Source organism: Sodiomyces alcalophilus, assembly GCF_042370955.1.
Source record: "Sodiomyces alcalophilus JCM 7366 unplaced genomic scaffold ACRALscaffold_1, whole genome shotgun sequence".
Lineage (NCBI taxonomy): Eukaryota > Fungi > Ascomycota > Sordariomycetes > Glomerellales > Plectosphaerellaceae > Sodiomyces > Sodiomyces alcalophilus.
This window is the reverse complement of record NW_027263532.1, coordinates 1172642-1197453: the sequence shown is the minus strand read 5'-3', so window position 1 is coordinate 1197453 and position 24812 is coordinate 1172642. Positions and strand designations below refer to the sequence as shown.

Below are 24812 nucleotides of genomic sequence, written 5' to 3'. Positions count from 1 at the left end.
TGGACATAGATCGATTGGAATGCTGTTGCTCGCGACCCCGTCCTGGCCCAACCCATCACCAATGGCCATGCCGCTCGAATGAGATACTCGCGTTTCCGCTCAGCCATGCTAGGTCTCGAGCCTCAGAGGCGGAATCGGAATGCAAACAACAAGAACAAGGTCACTAAGCCCAAGAAGGACCAGAAGATTGCGAAAAAGGAGGAGGATGAGTACATAAAATCCGAGTCTGGCACCATTAGTCGCCCTATCTTTTCGGATACCGATGCTCGGCCTCCTGTCAAGGTCAAACACGAACCTAGCCAGCTTTCTTACCACCACTCTCAATTCACACCGACATCTATGGGATCCCCGGTCGGTCCTCCAGATTACCAGCCATCTCCTCATATGAGACTCCTCACACCTTCAAGCGACGACATGCTGCCGGGCCCTCACACTATGCAATTCGCTCCCCAAGCTGGGATTATGGGGGTCTTTGATATGCCTGCAGCCGGTCACTGCGGCCACGAGCATGACCATCGGCATGATCCAGTGCATGACCATGCTTCCTGGGCAAATAGCCCTGCGTACTCAGCATTCGATGCCGCTTTCAATTTTGAAGGGTATGCCTTGGATGGCATATGTGACCATCATTCAGGGGGTACGCCATCGGAAGCTTCTAGTATGCATGTTCCCTCAGCTATGGGAATAGGGATCCCGGGACAAATGGATATCAAGACGGAGCAGTGGAACTCTCAATACCACCGTTGATCTTTGGCGTTTTTTCTATTAGAAGGGGATGGTTTATCATTGTACAAGGCATTTTATGACTTTTGTCTTATGTTGCAATTGCGACAGCGGAGATTGGCTATTTTGTATCTCTATTGGCGCTCTCCACACATTCAGGTCGTCAGGTCCAGTATATCGGAAAATTAATACAAGTTTAAAAGGAGTTAGGAGTCACTCAACAAGTTAGGTACTTGGAAAGGTTTATGTCGTGGTCATATAATATAAAGATACATGATCATCCTTTTCCAATACAACTCGGAGCTGGCGGTTCTCTTCAACTCAAAGTCACGCTCTTCCTTACGCATTACCTGCATTATGCATGAGAATATGAAGTCCTATGATACACAAAAATAGTTCTTCTGATTGGCTTCAAGGGACTTTAGAAAGGACTCCCAAAGAGGCCTCTTAAGAGCCAACGGCAATCGTACATCTCTTCTCAACATACTACTTGCAGTCGGAGCAAAACATATTCCTTGCCCACCTTTGGTAAAGTAAAATGGACATAGATATTTTGTCTCTCCGATTCCCGTGATATTGTTGTTTTCCCCTCGTCGTTAGAAACAGCCGTCTACCTTGCATACCTATCAAGCTCCGTTGAGTTTCCGATAACTTTCTATAACCATGACTCAATGCTATGCGATGTGAAGTTACTGCTCCCTCTTGCTAGTTGCTACTCTAGCCTAATTGTATCGTACTTTTCCCTTACTTCCCTACAAGTTTATTAGAAACTTACATCTATGATGTCGCCCGGTTTCTATCTCTTGCTTTTTCTCTTTGGAATAATGTATCCGGCACCTTCCACCCTTGGCTTAGCACTCATGAGTCTCGTCTGACTTCTTTTATCCCACGTCAACCCATGACCCCTCACGTTCATTCTTGATATTTCCGTCCATGGCATAGTTCGGGTTCCAACTTGACTACACCCAAAAATTATATGGCCTGTTTTCTATTGCGACTTCCGTCTTCCATCTTTGTTCCCCTCAACCATATATACCCATCCTGCTACTGCATTCTCTGATTAGCAGAACCAGAGCTTTTTCACGCAACATTTACACACCACAACTCTCTTCACACTTTTACAGGTACGGAGATCTTTCCCAAAGACATAAAGTGAGCTGAACCTCAAGACCACGCCATTCCTGCCATGGGATCAATCGGTAGATCTGACTTAGAAATAGCCAAGATGCCTAGCGAACCAAAGGCCGGAACGTTCAACGAGTCTGAAACTCGGCTTCTATGCTCGATTCTCAAAAACATCAGCATGGAGGTCAACCTGAATCAATCTGTTGACTGGGACGCTGTTGCTCAAGAGACTGGACTAAAGAATGCAGCTACTTCTCGAGTACGTCTAATCCTTGCTTTGCCTGCGTCCTTCGATGCTGTTCCATCAGCCCTATATTCCGTTTTCTGCTTGTAAATTATGTCTAATCTTGTCGTGTGGAGTAAAGACTCGGTTCCGTCAAGTTCGTGACAAGCACAACTTCAAGAAGGAGGCTCCGTCTCCCTCTAAGAGCGAGGCCTCAACGCCCAAGAAAAAGGCCGGCGTCAAGAAAGCCACGGGTCGAGTCGGTGCCAAAGGAAAGAAAGCTGCGGAAGCACCTGTCTCTCCCTTCGATGAGGATGACGGTATCAAGGGCGAGCACGTTGGATTCAAACGCGAGAGCTCTGGAGAGCTCAAGAAGGAAGAATCTGAGGACTCGCAGCCCGAAGAGACGCCCTTCAGCTTCTAACGCGAGCAAGACACTGATTGAATGACATGAGAATCGGATCGTCCGACGGACGGCCGACGGGTGGCTTACCAGACTCGGGACGAATATGTTCGGGCGACATTAGCACCGACTAGCTTCTAAATAGCACAATGCGACGGCAATCGCAATTTGGCAAAGAAATTCCATGCCTTCTCTTTTGAGATCTTCTCTGCGTTAATAGTCCAGACAAATGCCGCCTGGCTTCTTATCATGAAACTACCACTTAGCTATTGAAACATGCAATGTCAGACCCAATTCTAGCACTCCTTGGGCTTCACGATATGTAGATCTATCATCTTGCCCACGGGATAAAATTAACAGGCATGGGTGATTTTACTCTTACAGACAGCCAAACCTCCCATCAAATATCATTTTCGATGCGTAAACATACATGTAGCACGTGTATGCTGCCACCTTGTATCTGGAGTTCTGCACTGCTGCTCCGCATTATCTAACTGCAAAAATATATTGGCGCCATGTTTTGAGTCCCACACTTCATCTTTCGTCTGTAGGTTTCACTTCATCTCCTTGATGACTATCAATCTTACAAATTACATTCAGAAGTTCCAGACGCAGTGACCATTCGAGTTATAACCTCTAATATACTTTAAGCATCTAGAGTCCTTTTTTCTATGACCGAAAAAGATGAAGTCAGCGGATCTGTATTCAGTTAATCAACAGAGAAGAGACATGTCTGGTAATTTCACGGCATGGGACTAACACTACTTTACGTCTGTAATATCATCGTAGAATGTTAAGAATCGTCTCCTATTTTTTGTTTCATGCCTGTTTCTAGCTGCAAATGTTATGCCTTGGTACATGCAGTTCCAAAGTTTCAAGCTATAGTTTATCATCAGCCCATCAAGGGTTTACATTCTTGTATACCATGAGTTGGGTGCGTTCTTGGAGAATTCATTACGCTCGAGTATAAACTTCTTTTGTGCATTTTTAATTCTCTTTGTCCAGATTTATGGAGAGCCAAGCAACGGCTTTAAAGTCTTGGGGTCTTGGGTCATTTCTGCCGTCCAGGCAATAGCTCCCTAGGTAGGTATCATGGAACGACCTGGTTACCTCTTTCCGGTAAAAGAGAGATTAGAGTTAGAAAGCCAGTCACGGCATAGGCATACCGGAAGTGACATCTTATGCTTCCTACCTAAGGTGGCCAATCTACACCTCTTAATGAGTCAATACACCTTGTTCACTTGAGTACCCTAACCATCACGAAATAATCTGATCACTCTGTGGCAGAACTCTTAGTCTCTCTAACACAGAACAGTACTGATTTAACAGTAACTGAAGCTAATCTCCTTTTCAAGTTTTCTCGGGCCATATTACGGGTAAGTCTCTGATTTTTCTCTATTACTCGACAACTCGGTCTCCTTAGGTCTTAGGTGATGGGTCTCGACTTCACTTCAATTTCTCACGTCAAAGCTCTTAGTTCCCGAAACTGTCTAATCGCAGCTGTCACACATCAATCCCAGTGGGTGACGAACAGGCTTGCGAATATCTTGGAGACTCAATATCCTGGCCGGAGCATTCAAGGTATGTCTCCATTCAACCAGGACGACTGATCCTAATCCATTTCTTCCATGTATTTTTCCCCGGAGAGGAAGCCACGCGATATTTCTACTTTCGGCCATTGCATTCCAGCTTCTCGCACACGCTCCATTTCGGATTCCTTATCGCCTCAGATCTTCCTGCTACTTATACCCATAAAGCTCTGTATCTGGATGGTACGGCAATAGCCATGTCAAGTGGCGTTTTACACGACAAGTGACTCTCTCTTCTTCACTTCTACCTTAGATTATTTTGCGTTGAGTCCATCCATACACTCTCCCTTTGTCGTCTCCGAAACCAAGTCTCGTGCGATTTTCCCAAGTTCGACTTCGTAACTTGTCTATAACTCTATATTCAAGATATTTAACCCCTCTTTCTTGAATTTGAATCTGACGGATACACCAGGCTGAAAATCGAGCAACAAGATGTCTTCCAAAGCCAACAAAACGCCTGGCAGGAAGCCCCAACTCACGGAGAAAGAAAACGAATTTATCAAGGCCATGTTCGACAACATGACCCAGCGCCCTGATGCCGACTGGGACAAAGTTGCCGATGACCTGGGACTGGCGAACGCCAAATGTGCCAAAGAGCGCTTCCGCCAGATGAGCAAAAAGCACGGATGGGGTAGTGGCCCCGATGCCAGTCCTGTTGCGAAAAGCAAGGTCAGCAAACCGGCTACGAACTCGGTCAGGAAGGGCAGAAAGCGCCAGGCCAAGTCCAAGACGGTATGCCAGCTACTCCCTATCACTTGCCTCCGCGCTGTATTGCCCCTTGTTAAGTCATGCCATATTTTAACTGACTCCTCGTCCCCCTATTCTTTTAGTCCTACATGGAGATCTTTTCGGACTCGGCGGACTCTAATGGCGAGCCGGACATTGCCAAAATCACTGAATCAGATGACGATAACAGGGCAAACATTGACTTCGCTAGAGAAGCTGAGACGAGTCAAATGACACCCACCAAGAAGCGAAATGCGGCTCTTGCAGATCCCCACGAACATCTCCCTCTTCCGAACTTACCCAACGACACCAACAAGCTTGTCCCGTATGACGAGTCGGAACTGGATGAAGACGATATCGCCCGATGGGCCGACGAGTTTTAAATGCCCGGCTTCTCCGCATTATCTGCTCTCAGTACCGATCTCATGCGACAATGGTATTTCATGAAAACTGGCGCTTCTTCTTGCTTCGCTGGGCTATCATGAGGGACGGATTGCGAAAGGAAGCTTCACATGTTGCTCATTCCACTCGTGAGGGTCAACCATCTCTACATATCCTGATGGATGCTACATATATTTGGGACGACCATTAAAATGATAATGGGGGCAATAGGAACGCAACAGTGGCTATCAATAGAAGACACAACTTATTATGACCTGGCGGTGTGACTTAATCTGCTTGATTCTCGGGATATATATCCAACCATCAACATCCTGACACAACACAAACTGATCTACTGGGGGTTACAAGCGATTTACATGTTACAATACTACTCATGAGGGCGAGGGCGTGTCTAGATTGCGCCGGCTATACAGCATGATGAGTCGATACCATGACCCAGCCAGAGAGAAATCTGGCTCATTGTGGTATACTTCTAGAGACGGAGAATGTCCTGGCCAACTATATACTCATGATCATACTCACAGCGATTATGTTTGACCTGAATGTAGAACCTGTAGTTTGTAAATGTTGGTAGCCTTCGAAAGTCAAGACATAGTATCTGGGTGCCTGTCTAATATGTCAAGTCGCTGCTGATCATCTCATGAAGCGGCCATCGCAGCAACTTTAACTCCCAGGTTATTTCTTGGCTTTATTGGTGCAAAGAAATCCGATGTCCTTTACAGTCAGAATATATGCCAACCACTAAGGGGTCAATGGTGATTTCCAGGCACCCATACAGAGGAGATTGCTGTTTATGAACACCTTGTGTACCATAAAGACTGTTAATCTGCTGTTTACTCTATAGACTGATTTATTCCTGTGCTTATTCAAGACCTTGTTATTTTCTTATAAGACTTCGCTGTCCTATATGGGACTGACTACTGGAATTAAAATCATCAATAATCATACCATCGTGACATTTTGGCAGCAAACTCAACTTATACAATATGTTTCCAATTAATGCGTCTCAACCCGTATTGGTTCCTTCCCCCTAGAATGCAGGGATACCAGGCTGGCAGATATCTATGCTAATAAAGTGTACTGAGGCAGGAGTGGACGCCTTCCGGTATTACCATGTCAATACTTTGGGGTAAGATATCTGGTGCCTGTGTTGTAATAGAACCACCTTCCTTTCTTGTGAGCTTGCTATTATTCTCGGCCCACGCGACTTCCTTCTACCGTGTCCACAAACTTCCACGTATTAGGCCTAAAAGCGCGTCTTGTTATTGGGGCTTTAATCCATTTAGTTGTTTATGTGGGTGTCTGATAACTGTCCATCTTTGATATATGCCAGTGCCATCATTACTTCTCGTATATTAGGCCAAAAGCTTGCCTTTATAACAGTCAGACAAGATATCTCTGGCTCCCTCTAGCTCAGCCAAGAATTTCCATTCATTCAAAACAAATCACTGTATACGCCTTTACTAAAAGGCTTTAGTACTTTAGCGAGACACGCCCAACATAGAGGGATCAGTGGATCACCAGACAGGTTTGTTTTTCATAACATCAAACTTGCATTCACGCGTCGCGTCTAGGCACTTACTCTTTCCTTTTCCTCTGCGTTTTTGTTTTCCTTTCTTCTTCACTTGCTTGGTATCTCCCACACAGATAAGAAGCTGTCTGCCTGGTATATGTTCTCGGTGCAACACAACTTCCCCTATCACTCACAGACTATTGCTCACATCTCTCCCTCTAAGGAACTCAAGAAATCGCCTTGGCAAATCGCTGTACGCACAACACACGACCTGAACATGTCTTCTGCTCCGTCTACCAATACCTCTGTGGCGCCTGGCTCGGCGAATGATCCCGCCAACCAGATTAAGCTGCTGATCTCGTGCTGGCGCAACACTGGTAATGGAAAGGTATGTTGTCCATTTGAATCATGGTGACTGCTTAGCACCATATTGCTGTACTAAACAGATATCACAGATCAACTTTCAGGCGGTTGCAGAGGAGCTTGGCGTTGTCAGTGCCTCGGCTGCGTAAGTAATGGAATCATCTGGTATATAACTATGTCTTTTCTTCCTTTATCTGACATGAAAATGGATCTTTGTAGGAACAAGCGTCTCGAACGACTTTTGAAGCTGTACGAGCTAAAGCTCTCGGACATCACCCGAAATCTGGCTGGTGGTCCGGCGCCCAGTCTGTCTACTGGCGCTTCGTCGGGTGCCAGCGCTGATGGCAACGCCACGGGTAGTACGACCCCCGCAAGCCGCTCTCCCGCTCCCAAGAGGGCCAAACCTGCTGGTAAGCGCACGGCGTTGCCTAGTGAGCGCCCCGCCAAGAAGTCCAAGACCAGAGCCGTCTCTCGAATCCAGCCCGAGGACGAGGAGAATTCTGAGGACATTGAGAAGGATTTTGATCCTCCCTTCACCATGCCCCAGGCCGATGAGGAGTCTGGTTAGTAGTGGCTTCGATTCCACGACCCGTGTGCGCCCAGAGAAGATAGTTTTCTTGGGGTTTCGGCCAGCTTTGGTCAGACCATGTACAATATGGCTAACCTTATACATTTCATGCAGACAGCGACAAGCCCAAGAAGAAGAGCCGAGCGAAGAAGAGTCCCAGCGCCTCCATCCCCGAGGAAAACTGAAACAGTGCCATTCGAGACTCAACATGCCCCGTTTGGGTATTGCTTCATCGCCGCTTCTAAGCCAAGAATGCAACAGGAAGGAATCACTTTATTGCACGAGATCTTTCCACTGGCTGCTTTATTTCAGCTCTGATTTCTCCAGTCGGAACCTGATGAGCGATGGCTGGATGGCTAGGTGCCATGATGGATCAAATGACTCGTGAGTACAGCTGCCTCATAAAGAAATGATACCTACCTACTTGGACAAGAAACTCGCCGTAGTCCTCGGAAGTATATATAGCTAACATTTACACAGAGTACAGGCAAATTTGAGTACTTGCGCACTGAGAGGAATTGGAGTCTTGGACAGGTGGAAATTGGAATCGGTGGATCATCGTGGATTGGGACTTGTCTAGCTCATCGTCAGGGGGGCTCTGGGGACAACGATGGATCCTGCGTACAATGAAATCGAGCATAATTAATAATTAGCTCTCAGAAGTCCGACTGAACTGGTGATCGTTAGTACGAAGAAAAAAGCCCGTAGCTGCTTCTCTAATAAATTCATGTTCCTTTGAGCTCCCGCATGCTCCCCCACTTGGTGTTGAAGAGAGCATCATGTGGCTTGTCAGTGACCGGGGTCTCCTTGTCTAGCCCCACCCTTATTTCGACGACGTTCGATAATGGCCCAAGGTACGAACACCAAATTTTCCATCACCTTCTCGTCCAGACTCTCTCCATGTAAACATACCTTAGAGCTGATACCCTGAGGGCAGAAACCATATGTATCTCTTTACTCTCAGCTCGCCGACAAGCAGGCACGTTTTACCCCAGTCCACACAGTCCACTACCAAACCCCAACATGGTAACATCATCACTCATGCGCTTCAAGATCCCTCGTGGGATTTCTCTCTCCTCATGTCATTGGATTTTTGTAGATAACTCTATGCAATAGTTAGTCGGGGTCTCATTATATGTATATGCAACACTTCATTTGCAGGTCCCATGAACCAATGCTGCCTTCCATCCCGAAACCCATGGTGTTACCGTTTGTGGAATATTTGGCATGTTGTAAGTTATCTCGCTGCGTATATGTTGATATTAGTGATATTGTCTAAATTGAGTCAGCTGCGATGGACGCAAAGAGGTAAGTAGTAAAAGAAGATAATCCGATCATGGCACACAGGATATGCTCCGTTTATTTCTGCATATGTACTTTACTGGCTCAAGCTCTGCAACTGCCTGTCGCACTTGCCTTCCAGGCTTGTTCTGTCAGAATTGGGCTAACACTTTGCCTCGGTCCTTACTACTTAGTTCTCCTTAAGACTTGTTTTCTGCCGAGTTTACTTCACCACAACACCAAGAATATGTCGTTGGCCGAGCACGACAATTCCATCTCGGACGTCCCCCTTACTCTCTCCGGACTTAAGAGCTTCCCCTCTGTAGTGGAATCTCGCCGCACATCAACTTCTTTCCTGATCCGTTCTATTTGAGTCTTTCGCGTTGATATAGTTGTTTGCCAATACCATCGGTGTTGGTAAGTTTTCACTGCTTGAGTCACCCCCATGCCTAAATCCATCCCCCAGCCCTACCTGTTGTATTTTATTCTGCTTTCGTGCTTGACAATCACTTACGTTGCCGAAAAGACATTCCCTGCTCTTTCCTATCATATATGAGTTGCCCTCGCTAATTTCTTCCCGACTTTAGAAATTCACCATCCTCTGAGTCTGACGAAGTTATTTTTGCTTCAGCTTGCGCACCCCATAGGTCAAATATCTTACTCTCAACACTCACTCCGTCTTCACTGTCTTTCTGATTGGGAGACCCTCAGCCGTCTGGTCTTGGATGTTAGCCACGATCCACGTGTTCTGCACAGAGTTGATTCAGGCACTGTCATTGACACACTTTCAGGCGAAACAGAAAATGAACTCCCCAAGGCAAGAGTGGACCCCAGCCACAACCATCAAGCAAGAGGCTAAGCACACTAGAGTCCGTTCCGTCAATCAAACACCGCCTAACCCTTCCCCGGCACGGAGCCGGAAAGTCAATGAATCACCGACCAAGGTGTGGCCTTGGACTCATGAGATCCCGACCAGTGTCGACAGGGCCCGCAACGGCCGCAGACCGGGACGAAATCTCATTCAATGGGGAAGTGAGTCTATTTTCAGCTCTCATTTTATCAGGATTCGAACTGACTTTGTTGCTTTAAAGGACCTCGAATGTCCGAGAAGTTGCTCCTTTGTATTCAGTATGAGTGCGCACTTCGGGGGGTCACGCTTCCATGGGACGCGATTGCACACCGTCTGCAACCTGGTTCTACTGAATCGGCCATTATGCAACACCTCAACCGGCTTAGGCCAACCTTGCTTGCAGAAGGACATCTGATTCCACCTGCTCCTAGCCGCCCGGGCTCTGTTTCGGCGGAAGAGTTGGTTTATCGTGGCTTCATTCGGGACGACAAGGAGGGCGATCTGGAAGACTCCAGGGGTATCAGATACCGGAGGGCCCGGTTTACAGAGGTTATAGAGCATCGAAAAACGAACTTGGGTGCACCTAGCCTCAACGAATCTGAAACACTCCCTATCAAGGCTTTCGCTAACGACGAAGGCGCTTATGGAGATGAAGATATGAGTGAGCAACAGCCAAAGGTTAGTTCTTGTGCCATTATGTTTTCTTACACGAAACAAAGGGGAGGGGAAAAGAAAAGAACTCCCCATTCGGCCTTCCCCCGGCGTAGCATCTATACTGAGGAAGCTAACTAACAATATTTCAGTTGAGGAGAAGAGAGCGTGAGGAGATTGATCCATTTTCTACGCCACAGAAGAGGTTCAGAGAGAGTCCTGTTCAGAATAACAGCCCTCTTCGGCAAGTACAAGTGCAACCTTCCACTTACAACTCGCAAGCTTTACTTGCCGGTGAATATTCAACTCCTATCACTCAGAATCATGGCTTTACGAATAGTACGCAGATTCAGCGACAAGATGTAGATTTACAACTTCCGACAGCGTCTACAAGCCAGTGTCTACACGGCCCAGAGTCGGGGCATAATGCCACCGCCTTGTTGCCGTCCATTACGGGACCTGTAACAGACCATACCCTGTTTTCGGACCCAACTTCACACAACATGGACCTAGGCGCCATGTTATCACATGCCGTTTACGAGGAATCTCCTATCTCAACCACCCTAAGTCACGAGACAGGTGGAGACCATGTAGCCCATGCGTTCAGTCAGGAGACAGTCGATGTTAGCGACTATCTTATCATCCACGGGATAGAAGACTACGAGAACACCGAAAACGCCGACCAAGATGGAGAAGCCAAGTACTGAATGTCCGACAGAGACTGGCTACCTGTCTTTTCTCTTACGAATCAGAAGTGCTTTTTGTCCACCAAGCTCACAGTCTCGCATGTATTCGACTGCGCCAGCTGCCTGGCGTTTCGTCAGGTCATCTTGTGTACCTCCCTTCGGCTTCACACATTCAACACCTCAGTCGCGGCGTTTTGCACAAGGGGCTGGGAATTGCTCACCTCAGTGTTTCCGACTCTGGGCATTGAGTTGCATGCAATGTACTACATGTCCCGGGCTGTGGGATACATCCTGTACTGCTACAATTCCTTGAAGTAACAGACTTCTGACACTTCTGATGGTAGGGGTACTACTCACTTCCACTCTCCCAAACGCCCAAGTGCCACTGACGAAACAGGCTAGCTCCATCGCGTCTTTCTGTAGAGTCTAGCTCTCCAGGCAAGCCAAGTTGAGAATGGAAGATGGACGAGAATTCGTGCTTTTGCTTTGCATGTGAAACATTGGTACCATTGACGTCAAAACGGTTACCCATCGTCAACGTCTTTTCCCGCCATCGATACGGGGAAAACGCTCGAGTCACTCGACCTCGTTTGACTTTGTCATGGGGCTATCAGGTGAGGGGAGGGTTCACGGGTGCGTTTCAGAGCAATGTGAGGGGTTCCGTAAAAGGCATTAGGACGATAAAACATCGCCCAGAGGATAATTCGCAGCTTCGTTGTACAATCAATAATATGTAACATGGATGATAAGCTGAGAGATGGCGTTGGAAGTGTCTGGAAGTGAGTTCAAATGACACTAGTCCAAATCCGGTTAGACGCGGACGTAGGAGGCTAGCGGCTCCTGGAACCTGGTTTAACCGAGCTCCGAGATAAATTTTTGGATAGAACCCAGGAAGCTTCCAGAGCTTCATTTCTATCATCAATTTCTCCTGTTACCCGTCGTTTCATCCTCTTCCTACCCTCTTCTTCTCTTCTGAAGTTGTATCAATACACGATCCGTGCCGGACAAAAAACTCATCTCTGATTTTCTTCTGTTGTTTGTTTTTGTATACCCCTTTTTAATTCCGCAAACATGCAGCGTGCTCTCGCCTCTCGAGCCAGGACTTCGGCTCTGGCCTCAGCCTCCAGCCAGCTCCGCCACGGTGCTGCTGTCGGCCAAGTTCGTTTCGCTCACAAGGTATGTCGGTGGTGGTCGGATTGATTCATAGCTTTCTGTGGCTTTGCATTGAGCCGTAGCTGACGAGCGATGCGCAGGACATCAAGTTTGGTGTGGAAGCGCGCGCCGCGCTTCTTACTGGTGTCGAGACCCTAGCCAAGGCTGTTACTACTACTCTCGGTCCCAAGGGCCGTAACGTTATCATTGAGTCGAGCTTCGGCTCACCCAAGATCACAAAAGGTAAGGGAATAAATACCTGGTAATCGTCGCGGTTGGAACTTTACTAACGGCCGCTTTTCCAGATGGTGTCACCGTCGCCAGGGCAATCAGCCTGAAGGACAAGTACGAGAACCTTGGCGCTCGCCTCATCCAAGAGGTTGCCTCCAAGACAAACGAGGTCGCCGGTGATGGTACCACGACCGCAACCGTTCTCGCACGCGCCATCTTCTCCGAGACTGTCAAGAACGTTGCCGCCGGCTGCAACCCAATGGACCTGCGACGTGGTATTCAATCCGCCGTCAACGCCGTCGTGGATTACCTCCAGCAGCACAAGCGTGACATCACCACCACCGCGGAGATTGCCCAGGTTGCCACCATCAGCGCCAACGGCGACGAGCACATTGGCAAGCTGATTGCCAACGCCATGGAGAAGGTCGGCAAGGAGGGTGTCATCACCGTCAAGGAGGGCAAGACCATGGCCGATGAGCTCGAGGTTACCGAGGGTATGCGGTTCGACCGCGGCTTCGTCTCGCCCTACTTCATCACCGACACCAAGACCCAGAAGGTCGAGTTCGAGAAGCCTCTGATCCTCCTCTCCGAGAAGAAGATCTCCGCCGTGCAGGACATCATCCCTGCTCTCGAGGCCTCCACCCAGATGCGCCGCCCTCTGGTCATCATTGCCGAGGACATTGAGGGTGAGGCCCTTGCCGTCTGCATTCTCAACAAGCTCCGTGGCCAGCTCCAGGTCGCGGCCGTCAAGGCCCCCGGCTTCGGCGACAACCGCAAGTCCATCCTGGGTGATCTCGCCGTGCTCACCAACGGCACTGTCTTCTCTGACGAGCTCGACGTCAAGCTCGAGAAGGCCACCCCCGACATGCTCGGTTCCACCGGCTCCATCACCATTACCAAGGAGGACACCATCATCCTCAACGGCGAGGGCACCAAGGACGGCATTGCTCAGCGCTGCGAGCAGATCCGCGGTGTCATGAATGACCCCTCGACCTCCGAGTACGAGAAGGAGAAGCTGCAGGAGCGTCTTGCCAAGCTCTCGGGCGGCGTTGCTGTCATCAAGGTTGGCGGCTCCTCTGAGGTTGAGGTCGGCGAGAAGAAGGACCGCTTTGTCGACGCTCTGAACGCCACTCGCGCCGCCGTTGAGGAGGGTATCCTTCCCGGTGGTGGCACAGCCCTCCTCAAGGCCTCTACTCAGGCTCTGGGTGACCTCAAGCCTGCCAACTTTGACCAGCAGCTTGGCGTTACCATTGTCAAGAACGCCATCACCCGCCCTGCGCGTAGCATCGTGGAGAACGCTGGTCTTGAGGGCTCCGTTATTGTCGGTAAGCTCACCGACGAGTACGCCACCGAGTTCAACAAGGGCTTCGACAGCTCCAAGGGCGAGTACGTCGACATGATCCAGGCTGGTATCCTCGACCCCTTCAAGGTCGTCCGCACCGGTCTCGTTGATGCCAGCGGTGTTGCTTCCCTGCTCGGCACCACCGAGGTTGCCATTGTTGAGGCTCCCGAGGAGAAGGGTGGCGCCGCGCCAGGCGGCATGGGAGGTATGGGCGGAATGGGTGGAATGGGCGGCATGGGCGGCATGATGTAAAACACGGTCAGTTGCCTTGAAAGTTTTTCTTGTATCACCAAAAGCAATTCGGGACATCGGGGGTCAGCACGGTTGGCGTGGGTTCGGTGTTATATTACAGGATGGATCTATTGCTGCCTTGTACTAATCTCCTCTCTCCATCCCTCTCCGACCTTCCTCACGGCACTCTCACTGAGGCCAGACCTGTTTCATTAGAACATAGATTCCCCATGAGCCAGGCAGCTTGAGCGAGGGCCTCTCTCTGTATTGGTAGCAACCATCAACAATGTAACACCAGGACACCACTCAATACGAGATGCGTGAATTTCTCAATCCTTTCAATCTGTCTTGTTGCTGATATGTACCCTGCCGTGTTGTCGTGTACAAACTCCGTGTACTAGTGTAGAATCTGGTAGTGGAAGTTGATGAGCTGCTGGTACAGCTCCGGAGACGGATTAGCACGAAGCGAATGTGTAGATCGGTACCTTGTTATCTGCCAGCGTTTCAGGGGTAAAAGTTGGTCCATTCGTCAACGCGACTGCTCAATGCGTTGTCACGTGACTCGTCTCACCTGGTCAACCCCACCATACTGTGGCTGTTTTTCTCCCACTTCCCCGCCATCTCCTGGTCGGAGATTCCAGGTCCAACGACAAACCCAACTTACCTACCTACCTTCAACAACAGCCCGTGGAAAGCTTGTCCCCCTATTCGGTGGTCTTGTCTGCATATAACTGTAAGGCTACCTATCTCCTCTGGTACATAAGCTGTTTTTTTTCCATCCAATGCCTCTTGCGTCCAACTTTTGTTTCTTGCTAACCCCTACGTCAGTTAGCCCACCTTGCTCGCTATCGCACCTGCTTTCCCCCCCGCGCCATTAGTCGAACGTCGTCGTCATGGTGAGTGACTTAACCCCCCGACTCGCCATGCATCGCCAACCCTCCGTTTGCTAACATACAATCTCAGTCTCAATCCGGGTTCGTATATCGTCCTTGCAATCTACTTTTCAGTGTTGCTGTCGCTCCCCCCTGACCGTGTCCTCCAAATCCATAACCTACACCTCGCGAAGAAACGCGGTGTTTGCTGACATTACATGTACAACCAGGGCGACCGTCGCACAGGAGTGCATCTCTGCGTACAACGACTTGAAGCTCTCCAAGAAGTACAAGTTCATCATCTTCAAGCTCTCGGACGACAACAAGCAGATCGTCGTCGAGGAAGCTTCCCCTGACAAGGACTGGGAGGTTTTCCGTGAGAAGCTCATCAACGCCACCACGAAGAGCAAGAGTGTATGCTGCCCCTTGTTCAGCGCTTTGAAGAATTTCGACGAGGTGGCTGACTTTCGTGATCAACAACCAGGGTGCCGTTGGCAAGGGTCCCCGTTATGCCATCTATGATTTCGAGTACAGCCTGGCTTCCGGCGAGGGCGAGCGGTATGTCGACCAGCGACTTGTTCACAGTCACCGTGACTATCTAACAAAGCGCTGTGTAGAAACAAGATCACCTTCATCGCATGGTCGCCTGATGATGCGGGTGTCATGGTTAGTGCCCCAATCCATCGCCTTCATCCACCCAATATCCCGTATATGCCAGTTTTTCGTCTTACTAACATCACCCCAAACTCAGGCTAAGATGATTTACGCCTCTTCCAAGGAAGCCCTGAAGCGCTCTCTCACCGGTATCGCAACTGAGCTCCAGGCCAACGACTCGGACGATATCGAGTACGACACCGTTATCAAGACCGTTAGCAAAGGCATGGCCGCTTAAATATAGCTACTCTCCATCCCGACCGAACACCATCAACCACTATTCAGATTTCCTTTTCTTCCCCCAAGGCGGAGAGCATACACCCTTGGCGGCTGCAAGTCTTCAGAGACGAACGATGACTATGACGGAGAAGTTTAACGACACCTGTGGTGGCGGGGGAAAAGTTCCAAGTAGTTCCTATCGACCCGCTGGCCTTTTTCCCCCTATCACCGCTTCCCCTCTTGTGTTTTGAGGCGCAATACCAACAGTTTCCAAATTTGATCCATTGCCCGCCTGACTACGCCGCTCCGTAGCCATCAATTAGAGAAATCCCACACGCTGGAACGTAGACTTTCATTATCATCGTAAACGACCTAGACGCTACCTCATAATTTCTACTATCCACCACATCCACTACACAAAATGCTCCTCGTTCCATCACCTCTTTGCATCCCAGTCTATCCGCCAAGTCTTGGCTAGCTCTTCCGCCTGTTTCTCATCCTTTAACCTCTGCATCAGGAAGCCCTTCAAATCGTCCCAGAACGCCTGCGTCTCGAGAGCCTCTGCTCCCGTAGCCACTCCCCCGGCAGCGACGCTGGCTTCGCCCTTGGGCTCCGCCTGCAGAATGGCCGCCGCCCCACCAATGACCATGACAGAGAACTCGATCGAGTTCTCCTCCTCACCCACCAATTCTTTGAGCACTTTGCTATCTGGGACGGGCTTCTTCCGGTGTAGGAGCCGCATCTTCTCCACGGGAATCCGCGTCTTCTCTAACAGGGTCGATTTCAGGTCCAGCATAGAAGTGGTGAGGGGTTGCGAGGTGAGCTTGAGATCGATGGGCGGTTCACGTAGCGACTTTACATGCACGGCAACGCTGCGCTCTTGGCCCGGGACGACTGTCTTGTCGGGTTTGCTGAAGGCTTTCGGCATCTTGGGAAGAGTGTACTGCATAACCAGCCATGTCACGTCAGTTTCTTTGTGTGTTGTACCAAGTTGTATGGGGCAGAAAGACGCACGGGAGGCCTGGCGGGAAAGTTCTTGGGATCCTCAACATGGTCCGGAGAGAGCTTAACAGGCCGCGGTTCGAGGTTGGCAAGGAACTGCCTCGCGAAGATGACTTCGGCCATGGCTTCTAGATGTCTTGGGCGTGTCTCAGTGAGAAGATTTTGAAGGAGGACGGTCGATGGCTGACGAAGGGCTTGATGCTAGTTGTGATGATCAACGGCCTTCTAGAATGTCCCCTCAATGTTGGAGTGCTATTCGTTGCATCAGGCCTGCCCCACGTTGTTGGCGGAGCTTCAGCTGCGCTTTGCTTAGGTAATATACGACACGTGAGTTCTCCAAATTCGAAATCCAGAACAGCTCAGTTCCATCTTATCAGAGTGGGTCATCTACGATAAGATAACATTTCCAGTGGGACCAGCTTTTTTTTTTTTTTTCTTATTGGGATACCTTCATCACCCTGAACCACCATCAGTATCGCAGTGTATAATTCGACCTCGACAATGGGTGTTGGACGTCGCATGAAGAAACAGGGGCCCCCGGAGCCCCTGTCTGAGGCTCACTTTGCCAAGTTGAAGAGAAAGGCCGGTCTGCCTGTGGACCCTGTCGAGGCGCCCGAGCCCAAGAAGAGACGCCGGACGAACAAGTCTCAAGCGAAGAAGGCGTCCAAGCCGGCCAGTGGCTCCAAAGCCCAAGCTGCACAGCCGGTTGGAAAGAAGGCGAAGAAGTCTAAGTCCAGTCGTCAGCCGGAAGAAGACGAGGAATTGGAGGGGCTATCCAGCGATGACAATCTGGACCATGACTCCTTCAGCGATCTCGACGGGGTTGGGAGCGACGAGGATGGTTTGCAATTGGGAGACGATTTCCTAGGCTCGGACGACTCGGTCTATGATTCCGATGAGGGGCAAACCAAAAGAAAGGGCCAGACCAAGCACGTGTTTTCCGAAGACGAAGATGATTCTGACGGGCATGAGGAGCTCACAGCCGCAAACATCGAAGGCTTGTCGAGGAGAATCGAGGAGGAGGCAGCGCAGGAGGAGGCCGATGCGCAAGCTGAACTCGAGGAAATGGGCATACAGACGAACATTGACGGCGACAAACCACAAATTCTTGACGACGACGACGATGACGATGATCTTGCGGCCAAAGCGAAGAGTCTCCTGGCGCCCGATCTGCAGCTTCTGAGGAACCGGATCACGGAGAACATCCGGGTTCTTGACGACTTTTCCAAGCTGTCCGAAGAGGGTCGCTCGCGCGCTGAGTACACCGCCCAGCTCATCAAGGACATCTGTGCCTATTATGGCTATTCCGAATACCTTGCCGAGAAGCTGTTCCACCTTTTCCCCCCCAGAGAGGCCTTTGCCTTCTTTGAAGCCAACGAGTCTCCGCGTCCCGTCGTGATACGCACCAACACGCTCAAGACGCATAGGCGAGATCTTGCGCAGAGGCTGATTACCCGTGGAGTTGTTCTGGAGCCCGTCGGCAAATGGTCCAAGGTTGGCCTCCAAGTGTTCGAGGCCAACGTGCCGCTCGGTGCGACGCCTGAATATCTCGCCGGTCATTACATCCTGCAAGCGGCCAGCTCGTTCCTTCCCGTCATGGCGCTCGATCCGCAGGAGAATGAGCGGGCGTTGGATATGGCGGCTGCCCCCGGCGGTAAAACGACGCACATGGCTGCCCTGATGAAGAACACGGGCTTTATCCTTGCCAACGATCCCAACAAGGCTCGTTCCAAGGGTTTGATTGGCAACATTCACAGGTTAGTCGCGTCACGAGAATGGGAATCCGAATTGGCCCTGGCTAACGTCATATTTTCGCGACAGACTCGGAGCCAGAAATGTTGTCGTGTCCAACTACGATGCGCGCGAATTCCCAAAGCCAATGGGTGGTTTCGATCGTGTGTTGCTCGACGCACCGTGCTCCGGCACTGGTGTTATCGCCAAGGATCCCACTGTCAAGACAAATAAGACAGAACGGGACTTTATGCAGCTCCCGCACACGCAAAAGCAGCTGCTCCTAGCGGCCATTGACTCGGTGAATCATGCCAGCAAGACGGGCGGCTACATCGTCTACTCGACATGTTCTGTCACGATTGAGGAGAAGTACGCCCATTCCCAATTCCGCATTCCCCACTTCACTCCGTGGCCCAATACACTGGAAGTCTTACTGACATGATCACAATTGTAGCGAACAAGTGGTTGCCTATGTTCTATCCCGGCGCCCCAACGTCAAGTTGGTGGATACGGGTCTCCCTTTCGGCAAGGAAGGGTTCACCTCCCATAGGGGCAAGAAATTCGACTCGTCCCTGCGTCTGACGCGGCGGTACTACCCGCACACGTACAACGTTGACGGCTTCTACGTTGCCAAGTTCAAAAAGACCGGCCCTACTCCTCCCAAGGCCGTAGGTGCCAAGGTCTCGGGTTCCAGCGCCAAGAACGGCGTCGACTCCGCAGCCGGCGATGGAGAGGACGAGGTTGTCGACAGGACGCCCATCGGCGAGGAAGAGCCCGCTGCGAATGGTGAAGACGACTTTGGCGGATTCGACGATGAAGAAGACGCAAGCTACATTGAGAGGGCCAAGAGGAACGCCATGCGGAGGAGAGGGTTGGATCCGCATGCTCTCAACAAACCTAAGGGAAAAGGAAAGCCCAAGGAGAAGGGGAAGACCAAGACTGACAAGGAGTCAGAGTAGCTCACATCTTAGGTGAGGGAGTGCATCATCCCTTCACCTCTGCGCCACGTTGAGGCTTCTGAGAAGATACCATCACGGTCCTATGCTGTGTTTGTTTAGTTGGGGGTTTTCTGTACATACGCGAGGCGACGAGGCGGGAAACGGAAAAAGCAATCGCGACCATAATACCATGGACACCAGTGAGTGACGATGATTCAAAATACGCTGGGAAAAAGAAACGCCTAGAAAACGCCGGATCCCATGCAGAAGAATGTAGTTCATTCAAACCATAACGCATCACATCGTTAAAGAGCTGAGACTATCCTCTTATGCCTCCCACCGTCGCCGTTCTCACGAAGCTTGAGGCAGGAGGCGGGTGAGAGGAGCGAGTGCTGTAAGTTCGTTCCTCTCAAATCTATAAAGAGGCCTCTCTTCGCAGCTCCCCAGTTGCAAAAAATGCAGAAATTATACAACCAATGACCCATCTGAGAGCAGAACAGCGAACCAGAGTTTGACCAATCCTGCCTGGTATTCTGAGTCGTCATTGTCCGCTGCATCACGTCGTCGCCCACTATCATCGTTTCCCTAATCTCGCATTTCCTATCCTTCTGAAGCCTCGGATGCGACACTTGCGCAAAAACAAAACATAAACAATAAGATTTGTTTTCTCTCCCCAAGCCTGTGTTGTTCTCTCGGCGAGCGCTGGTAGCACACCGTGGGAGGGCAGCGACGGCCTTGATCCTTCCCTGTCGTGGATCATTGAGAAAAACGGAAATAACCATATGAAAAATACAAGAAGTGAAATGTGCTGTGGCCAGCCAAAAAAATCTGTGATGCCCTTTTCGTAACTCTATCCCATGTGCTGCTAAAAAAATCACGTTCGTCATGTCGGCCGTAGCAGTGTTGATGGATTAAACTGTATATGATGGGGAAAACCCGTCGGGTTCGTCGCGAAAGTGATGAAATGGGTGGTTGTGGTTAGGCGGATTTGGTGAGGATAAGGGAGGCGAAGACGAGGGAGACGAGGAGTGGACGGTCTGGTCAGGCCGTCACTGGGCCGCTCGTTGAAAGACGAGGAGATCTCGGATGGTCCAGCGCCAGGCCTCGCGGTCGCGTTCGACAACGCCGACCCATTTTTCGCATTTCTTTCGCCATCGGTCTTCCTCCTCGTGCTGCCTTCGCACGAATTCGGGACCGACATCGAACTCTTCGCCTACGAGCCAGTCGTCTCTAACGTCGCTCATGCGGCCTTGCACGCCATCGTTGGTATCGGCGGTGGAAAGATCTTCGAGGTCGGGGATATCTTTGAACACGTCGTCTTCGTCGTCCAGGCCGTTAGTCGAATCCATGGGGTCATTCGGGTCAGGCCTAGCCTCTCCTTGCGGGTCTAGTTTGAGCCAACACATATTTTGAGGATCGAAGACCATCCCCTTGACCACTTGTACGCCTTTCGTGCCGGTGATATTAGTGATCAGGGCGGGACGAGGAGTCGTCGTCTCTCTCTCCCGAAGGTGAGCTGAAAGTGACGTGGTCGAGGGACTTGCGACCGGAGGGTCGAACGCGCTGAGGACATTTTCATTCCCTTCCCACCGATGCGTCTGGGGGTTGTAATACATGCCTTTCTCGTCTATCAACCGGTCAGCGCGTCATTTAGAACTGCAGGAAAGCAAAGAGAATCAACGAACGTTTCGCCAGATTGTGCTTGTTCATGTTCGTAATGAGATGAGGCTTGAGCTGAGGGGGCTTGCGATGCTTCTTGGACCGGACGGTTGTCTGGGGAACCCCAGGGGCCAAGTTGCCCCGAGAAGACAGCTGGGCTACTCGTTGTGATGTCAAGGGCGCGAGCACTCCTGTGGAAGGCGCACGTTGGGCAAGCGATGTCTCCCGGGCAATCCTACTGGCTGTCGTGTCGCGAGCAAAGTGCGGGGTGTTGTCGACTCTCGAGGGGGGAGGAGGAGAGTAAGGTCCAGGCGACGGCGTGTTCATTCTATCCGGCAGGACGTTCTGGTATATCTTGTTGCGAAGGGGTGCCTTGACTGGCTGGTGCATGTACTTCGCCTCGGCATGGGCAGATGTCGGCAGATCATCAAAGCCGTCTAGCTCATGGCCGTCCCCGAAATTTCTGGGCCGCCCTCGGTAAAACTCCCCCCTGACACCGCTCTGAACTATCTGGGTGGCGGTACGGTGACGTCGCGGACTGGGCGAACGTAGCGCCGACCTTGAAAACGTCCGGGAGTGAGATCGCAGGTCGATGGAGTTGTCCGAATCGTGTCGACGGAACGCCCGCGATGTCTTGGCGGCCACATGGTGAGACTGGGCGTTGGATACACCTGCAGGTAGGAACGGTTTTCGTGCGTGTGAGGCGGATATTTCCGACAGGGGACGAATTCTCTCGACGGGCGTTTTGGGACGTAAAACGGATGAGGGCCGATTATTCTCGGTACGAGACGAAGGCCTATCATGCCGCGGACCGTTGGGGCTGGACTTTGCCGGGGCTTGGCCCTGTCGCATCGCAGGTAAAGACCGCTTGAAGCGCAGTAATTGAGAACTAGTGGTGGTTGGCTCGTTGCGGAGAGAGGTGAGCGACGACCTGGTGCCGATCTCGCGTTTCCGAGGCGTGCCAGGCAGTAAAGAGTGAGAAGGCGACGTTGTCGTTGGCGTCGGCAGGCTTGCCACAGAAGATTGGGATGAGTGGCCCAGCCGTGACTGGGGTCTTCTCGACCTGGAGGGAATAGGGCCGCCACTTTCTGACACTGGCTCTAGCATCGAGTGGGTTCGTTCGTGGCTGGGACGTGGGAGTCGGGATTGCACCGCTTTGTTGGTAAATGTAATGGCAACGGCCGTCTTCGGTCGAGCTGGGCTGGCCGGTCGATGCTTGTTCACGCGAATATTACGATGCAGGGTCAACTTGCTCGCGTCGAAGATCTCACCGTCGCCGATTTCAAGGCCACTAAGCATGTCATCCTTGTCGGCATCTGTTCGAGGAGTCTCCTCTCCCACGCTACTGCGCACGGGAGAGCGGCTTTGCCTTTGCCGACTGAGACGCTCTTCGAAATCTACCGGTCCGGTAGGCAAGACAAGGCCATCAAAGGTGTCGTCTTCGCTCTCGGCAGTGAAAGAACTCGATACGCTAGGGCTGAGAGCTGATGCGGACGAGCTTCGGTGTGAGCGACCGTCTCTCCGAGTGCCGCCAAAGCGAGTCCCCAGGCTACCTTCACCCCAGTCCAAATCATCCGCGTGAGATGATGGGGTTTTCGGGATGTTTCTCCGCATGGACAGTTTCAACTTGCCATCCGACGGTAGCTCAAAATCGTTCTCGAAATCCTCATCAGGCGCTGTGGGCTTTTCATCTTTTTGGGGGGTGGGGGGTGTGATGAGAGAAATAGGTCTCGTAGAACGGGTCTTGGAGACTTTTATAGTGCCCAACCCGTCGCCGAAGAAATCGAGATCATCGTCATCGTCGTCCCGGAACTTGTCGAGATGGGCTGCACGGGTCAGGACACTGGATGTCGTCGAAATAACCGAGTGCCTTCGCTCTTCATCATCCTTAATGATGGCAGGCAACGTGCTGGGCCTCGACGACGGTTTGGATGGACTATTCTGAGTTTCGCCGCTAACTTGCCTCAGAATGTCCGGAAATCTCGACGCGTCTTGGGGTTTGATTCGAAGGGGCTGTGTCGAGTCGAGCAGTTCAATGTCGTTCTCCCAGTCATCCTGAATAATCTTCTTCACTTTACGTCCGCCAAGGCGCTTGATGGTGCCGCCCATGAGGGCAGAGGAGGGTACATTCTTGGGGAGGGGAATGCCGGCCTTGGTCGCAGCAGCGATAGCCTCGAGAGTGGACTGTTCATCGTCGCCAGGCAACTGGACATGCCTCTCCTCGCCGGGCATAGATTCCAAGTCCGACCGCAGGGATAAAATGGATGAGTGCGAATCTCGCCTGCTGGGCGGGCCATTGTTCTGGCTGTTGGTAAAGCCACAACCTCGGAATGGAGTGTCGTCGGCGTCAAGCTCAAAATCGCTATCATCCCAGTTCTCGACCTTGTCCACCACCGGCTGCCGCGCCTTGAGGCGTAACGGCTCCATGTTGTTATTTTTGTTTTTTTTTTTTCGATTGCGCGAAGAGGGGTCGAGTGCGTGGCCGTGGTGACGGGGTTCAAATTCCAACGCAACGGTTGGAAATCAATATAATGGTAATTCCGACGACGCTCGTGCGATTATCGATGAGTTGGGACCATATCGTCAACCTTGATATCCCGGGCGTATTAGCATCCCTTCTGGGTGTGTCAGATATCTGCAGGAATGAGCGGGAATCGACCGAAACGTGGGCGCTATCTGAAGATTCGTGGGATGGTGGGTACGCAAAGCTGAAATCGGGGTCAAAACACAACAGATGCGTAGCGCCGATGGTGTTCTAATTGAGGATCGGTGATTCGGGAGTGAGCAGGTCTTCCTACTGTGGATCGCGCAGTATACGAGTCGAAACTTCAATGGTCGCTAACTTTGAGAGGGGTGCGTGATTGATGTCGACAGGATTGATTTGGCTTTTGCGCAGCAGGAGCCGGTCGTCGAAATCGAATAAGATTGTAAAGGCTCGATTCAACGTCCACGGGGTGTCCTGGTTACGTCAGTTCGTCCTGGGGTATGATTTCATGGAACGGTCGGGCGTTGTGGTGATGTGTTTATTGGTGAGGCTGGGACCGTTCGCGAGTTGAGAGAATGTGGGAGTGTTGCGGGTGGTTTGCACGCTGTCCCTCTCGGTGTGATTTGCGGAAGGGAAAATTGGTGGGCTGGGATGCGCACGGTCGCTTTTCGGTACGTACTGTACATGGGTACTCGTAGGTACGTGTACATGAACACCTGATTTTGTGGGTGGTTGGTCAATCCCGTGGAACTGGTCGGACGTCGAGGGACTGGTTTCCGAACGGGTCACGTGATATTATCACGGCCACATTCGTTGCTCATTCATTGGCTATTCCCAATACACGACCTGAGGCGCGTTGATCACGGCCATCAGCCACAGTACTTGTATCCAGCGGGAAAATAAAGATGGAAATAGAAATGGGTTCCTCCCCGGCAGTATCTGCTTCACTGTCACGTTTCGTCGGGCTTGGAACCTTGCCATCAATCCTCTGAAGTTGTTGAGATGTCGTGGTTGAACATCGACGTCTGTCTCTCATCCGTCTGGCAAGCCGGTACCCTGTAAGTATACCCAGGTACTACGTACTTATACAAACATCGTGGCTACATGCATTCGTGTCGCGTATCCTAGGTAGCCAGTCTGTACATCGTAACATCGTAAGACGGGAATGAGGCCGGTGCCTGCCACAGCTGCCT

General features: G+C 51.0%; 9 protein-coding genes across 9 annotated transcripts; 7 read left to right on the top strand and 2 right to left on the bottom strand.

Annotated features, from left to right (window-relative positions):
- Positions 1-362: 362 nt before the first annotated feature.
- On the top strand, positions 363-996 carry ACRALDRAFT_2056028 (uncharacterized protein). The gene has a single exon (XM_071021757.1). The coding sequence runs from the start codon at positions 385-387 to the stop codon at positions 745-747; it is 363 nt and encodes a 120-aa protein (XP_070878707.1). The 5' UTR covers positions 363-384; the 3' UTR covers positions 748-996.
- Positions 997-1948: 952 nt separating this feature from the next.
- ACRALDRAFT_1067571 (uncharacterized protein) lies at positions 1949-2495 on the top strand (the record flags this gene model as incomplete). The annotated part of the gene is made up of 2 exons (XM_071017462.1): positions 1949-2107; positions 2214-2495. The coding sequence occupies 2 exons, from the start codon at positions 1949-1951 to the stop codon at positions 2493-2495; spliced, it is 441 nt and encodes a 146-aa protein (XP_070878706.1).
- A 2000-nt stretch (positions 2496-4495) lies between these two features.
- On the top strand, positions 4496-5172 carry ACRALDRAFT_1067572 (uncharacterized protein; the record flags this gene model as incomplete). The annotated part of the gene is made up of 2 exons (XM_071017463.1): positions 4496-4795; positions 4894-5172. 2 exons carry the CDS (start codon positions 4496-4498, stop codon positions 5170-5172), a joined length of 579 nt encoding a protein of 192 aa, XP_070878705.1.
- A 1809-nt stretch (positions 5173-6981) lies between these two features.
- Positions 6982-7820, top strand: ACRALDRAFT_1067573 (uncharacterized protein; the record flags this gene model as incomplete). The annotated part of the gene is made up of 4 exons (XM_071017464.1): positions 6982-7092; positions 7160-7212; positions 7287-7630; positions 7750-7820. 4 exons carry the CDS (start codon positions 6982-6984, stop codon positions 7818-7820), a joined length of 579 nt encoding a protein of 192 aa, XP_070878704.1.
- Positions 7821-12013: 4193 nt separating this feature from the next.
- On the top strand, positions 12014-14390 carry ACRALDRAFT_1039137 (uncharacterized protein). The gene is made up of 3 exons (XM_071015123.1): positions 12014-12279; positions 12357-12498; positions 12561-14390. Exons 1-3 carry the CDS (start codon positions 12175-12177, stop codon positions 14078-14080), a joined length of 1767 nt encoding a protein of 588 aa, XP_070878703.1. The 5' UTR covers positions 12014-12174; the 3' UTR covers positions 14081-14390.
- A 562-nt stretch (positions 14391-14952) lies between these two features.
- Positions 14953-15823, top strand: ACRALDRAFT_2023822 (uncharacterized protein; the record flags this gene model as incomplete). Its single annotated transcript, XM_071020168.1, has 5 exons — positions 14953-14955; positions 15067-15345; positions 15416-15489; positions 15549-15597; positions 15683-15823. 5 exons carry the CDS (start codon positions 14953-14955, stop codon positions 15821-15823), a joined length of 546 nt encoding a protein of 181 aa, XP_070878702.1.
- Positions 15824-16240: 417 nt separating this feature from the next.
- On the bottom strand, positions 16241-16929 carry ACRALDRAFT_1067576 (uncharacterized protein; the record flags this gene model as incomplete). Its single annotated transcript, XM_071017465.1, has 2 exons — positions 16241-16747; positions 16819-16929. The coding sequence occupies 2 exons, from the start codon at positions 16927-16929 to the stop codon at positions 16241-16243; spliced, it is 618 nt and encodes a 205-aa protein (XP_070878701.1).
- Positions 16930-17307: 378 nt separating this feature from the next.
- ACRALDRAFT_1011504 (uncharacterized protein) lies at positions 17308-19460 on the top strand (the record flags this gene model as incomplete). The annotated part of the gene is made up of 3 exons (XM_071014720.1): positions 17308-18563; positions 18628-18906; positions 18992-19460. Coding segments are annotated over 3 exons (2004 nt in total), but the record flags the coding sequence as incomplete, so codon positions are not given.
- A 1064-nt stretch (positions 19461-20524) lies between these two features.
- ACRALDRAFT_1025584 (uncharacterized protein) lies at positions 20525-23561 on the bottom strand (the record flags this gene model as incomplete). The annotated part of the gene is made up of 2 exons (XM_071014759.1): positions 20525-21102; positions 21161-23561. The coding sequence occupies 2 exons, from the start codon at positions 23559-23561 to the stop codon at positions 20525-20527; spliced, it is 2979 nt and encodes a 992-aa protein (XP_070878699.1).
- Between the last annotated feature and the right edge of the window lie 1251 nt (positions 23562-24812).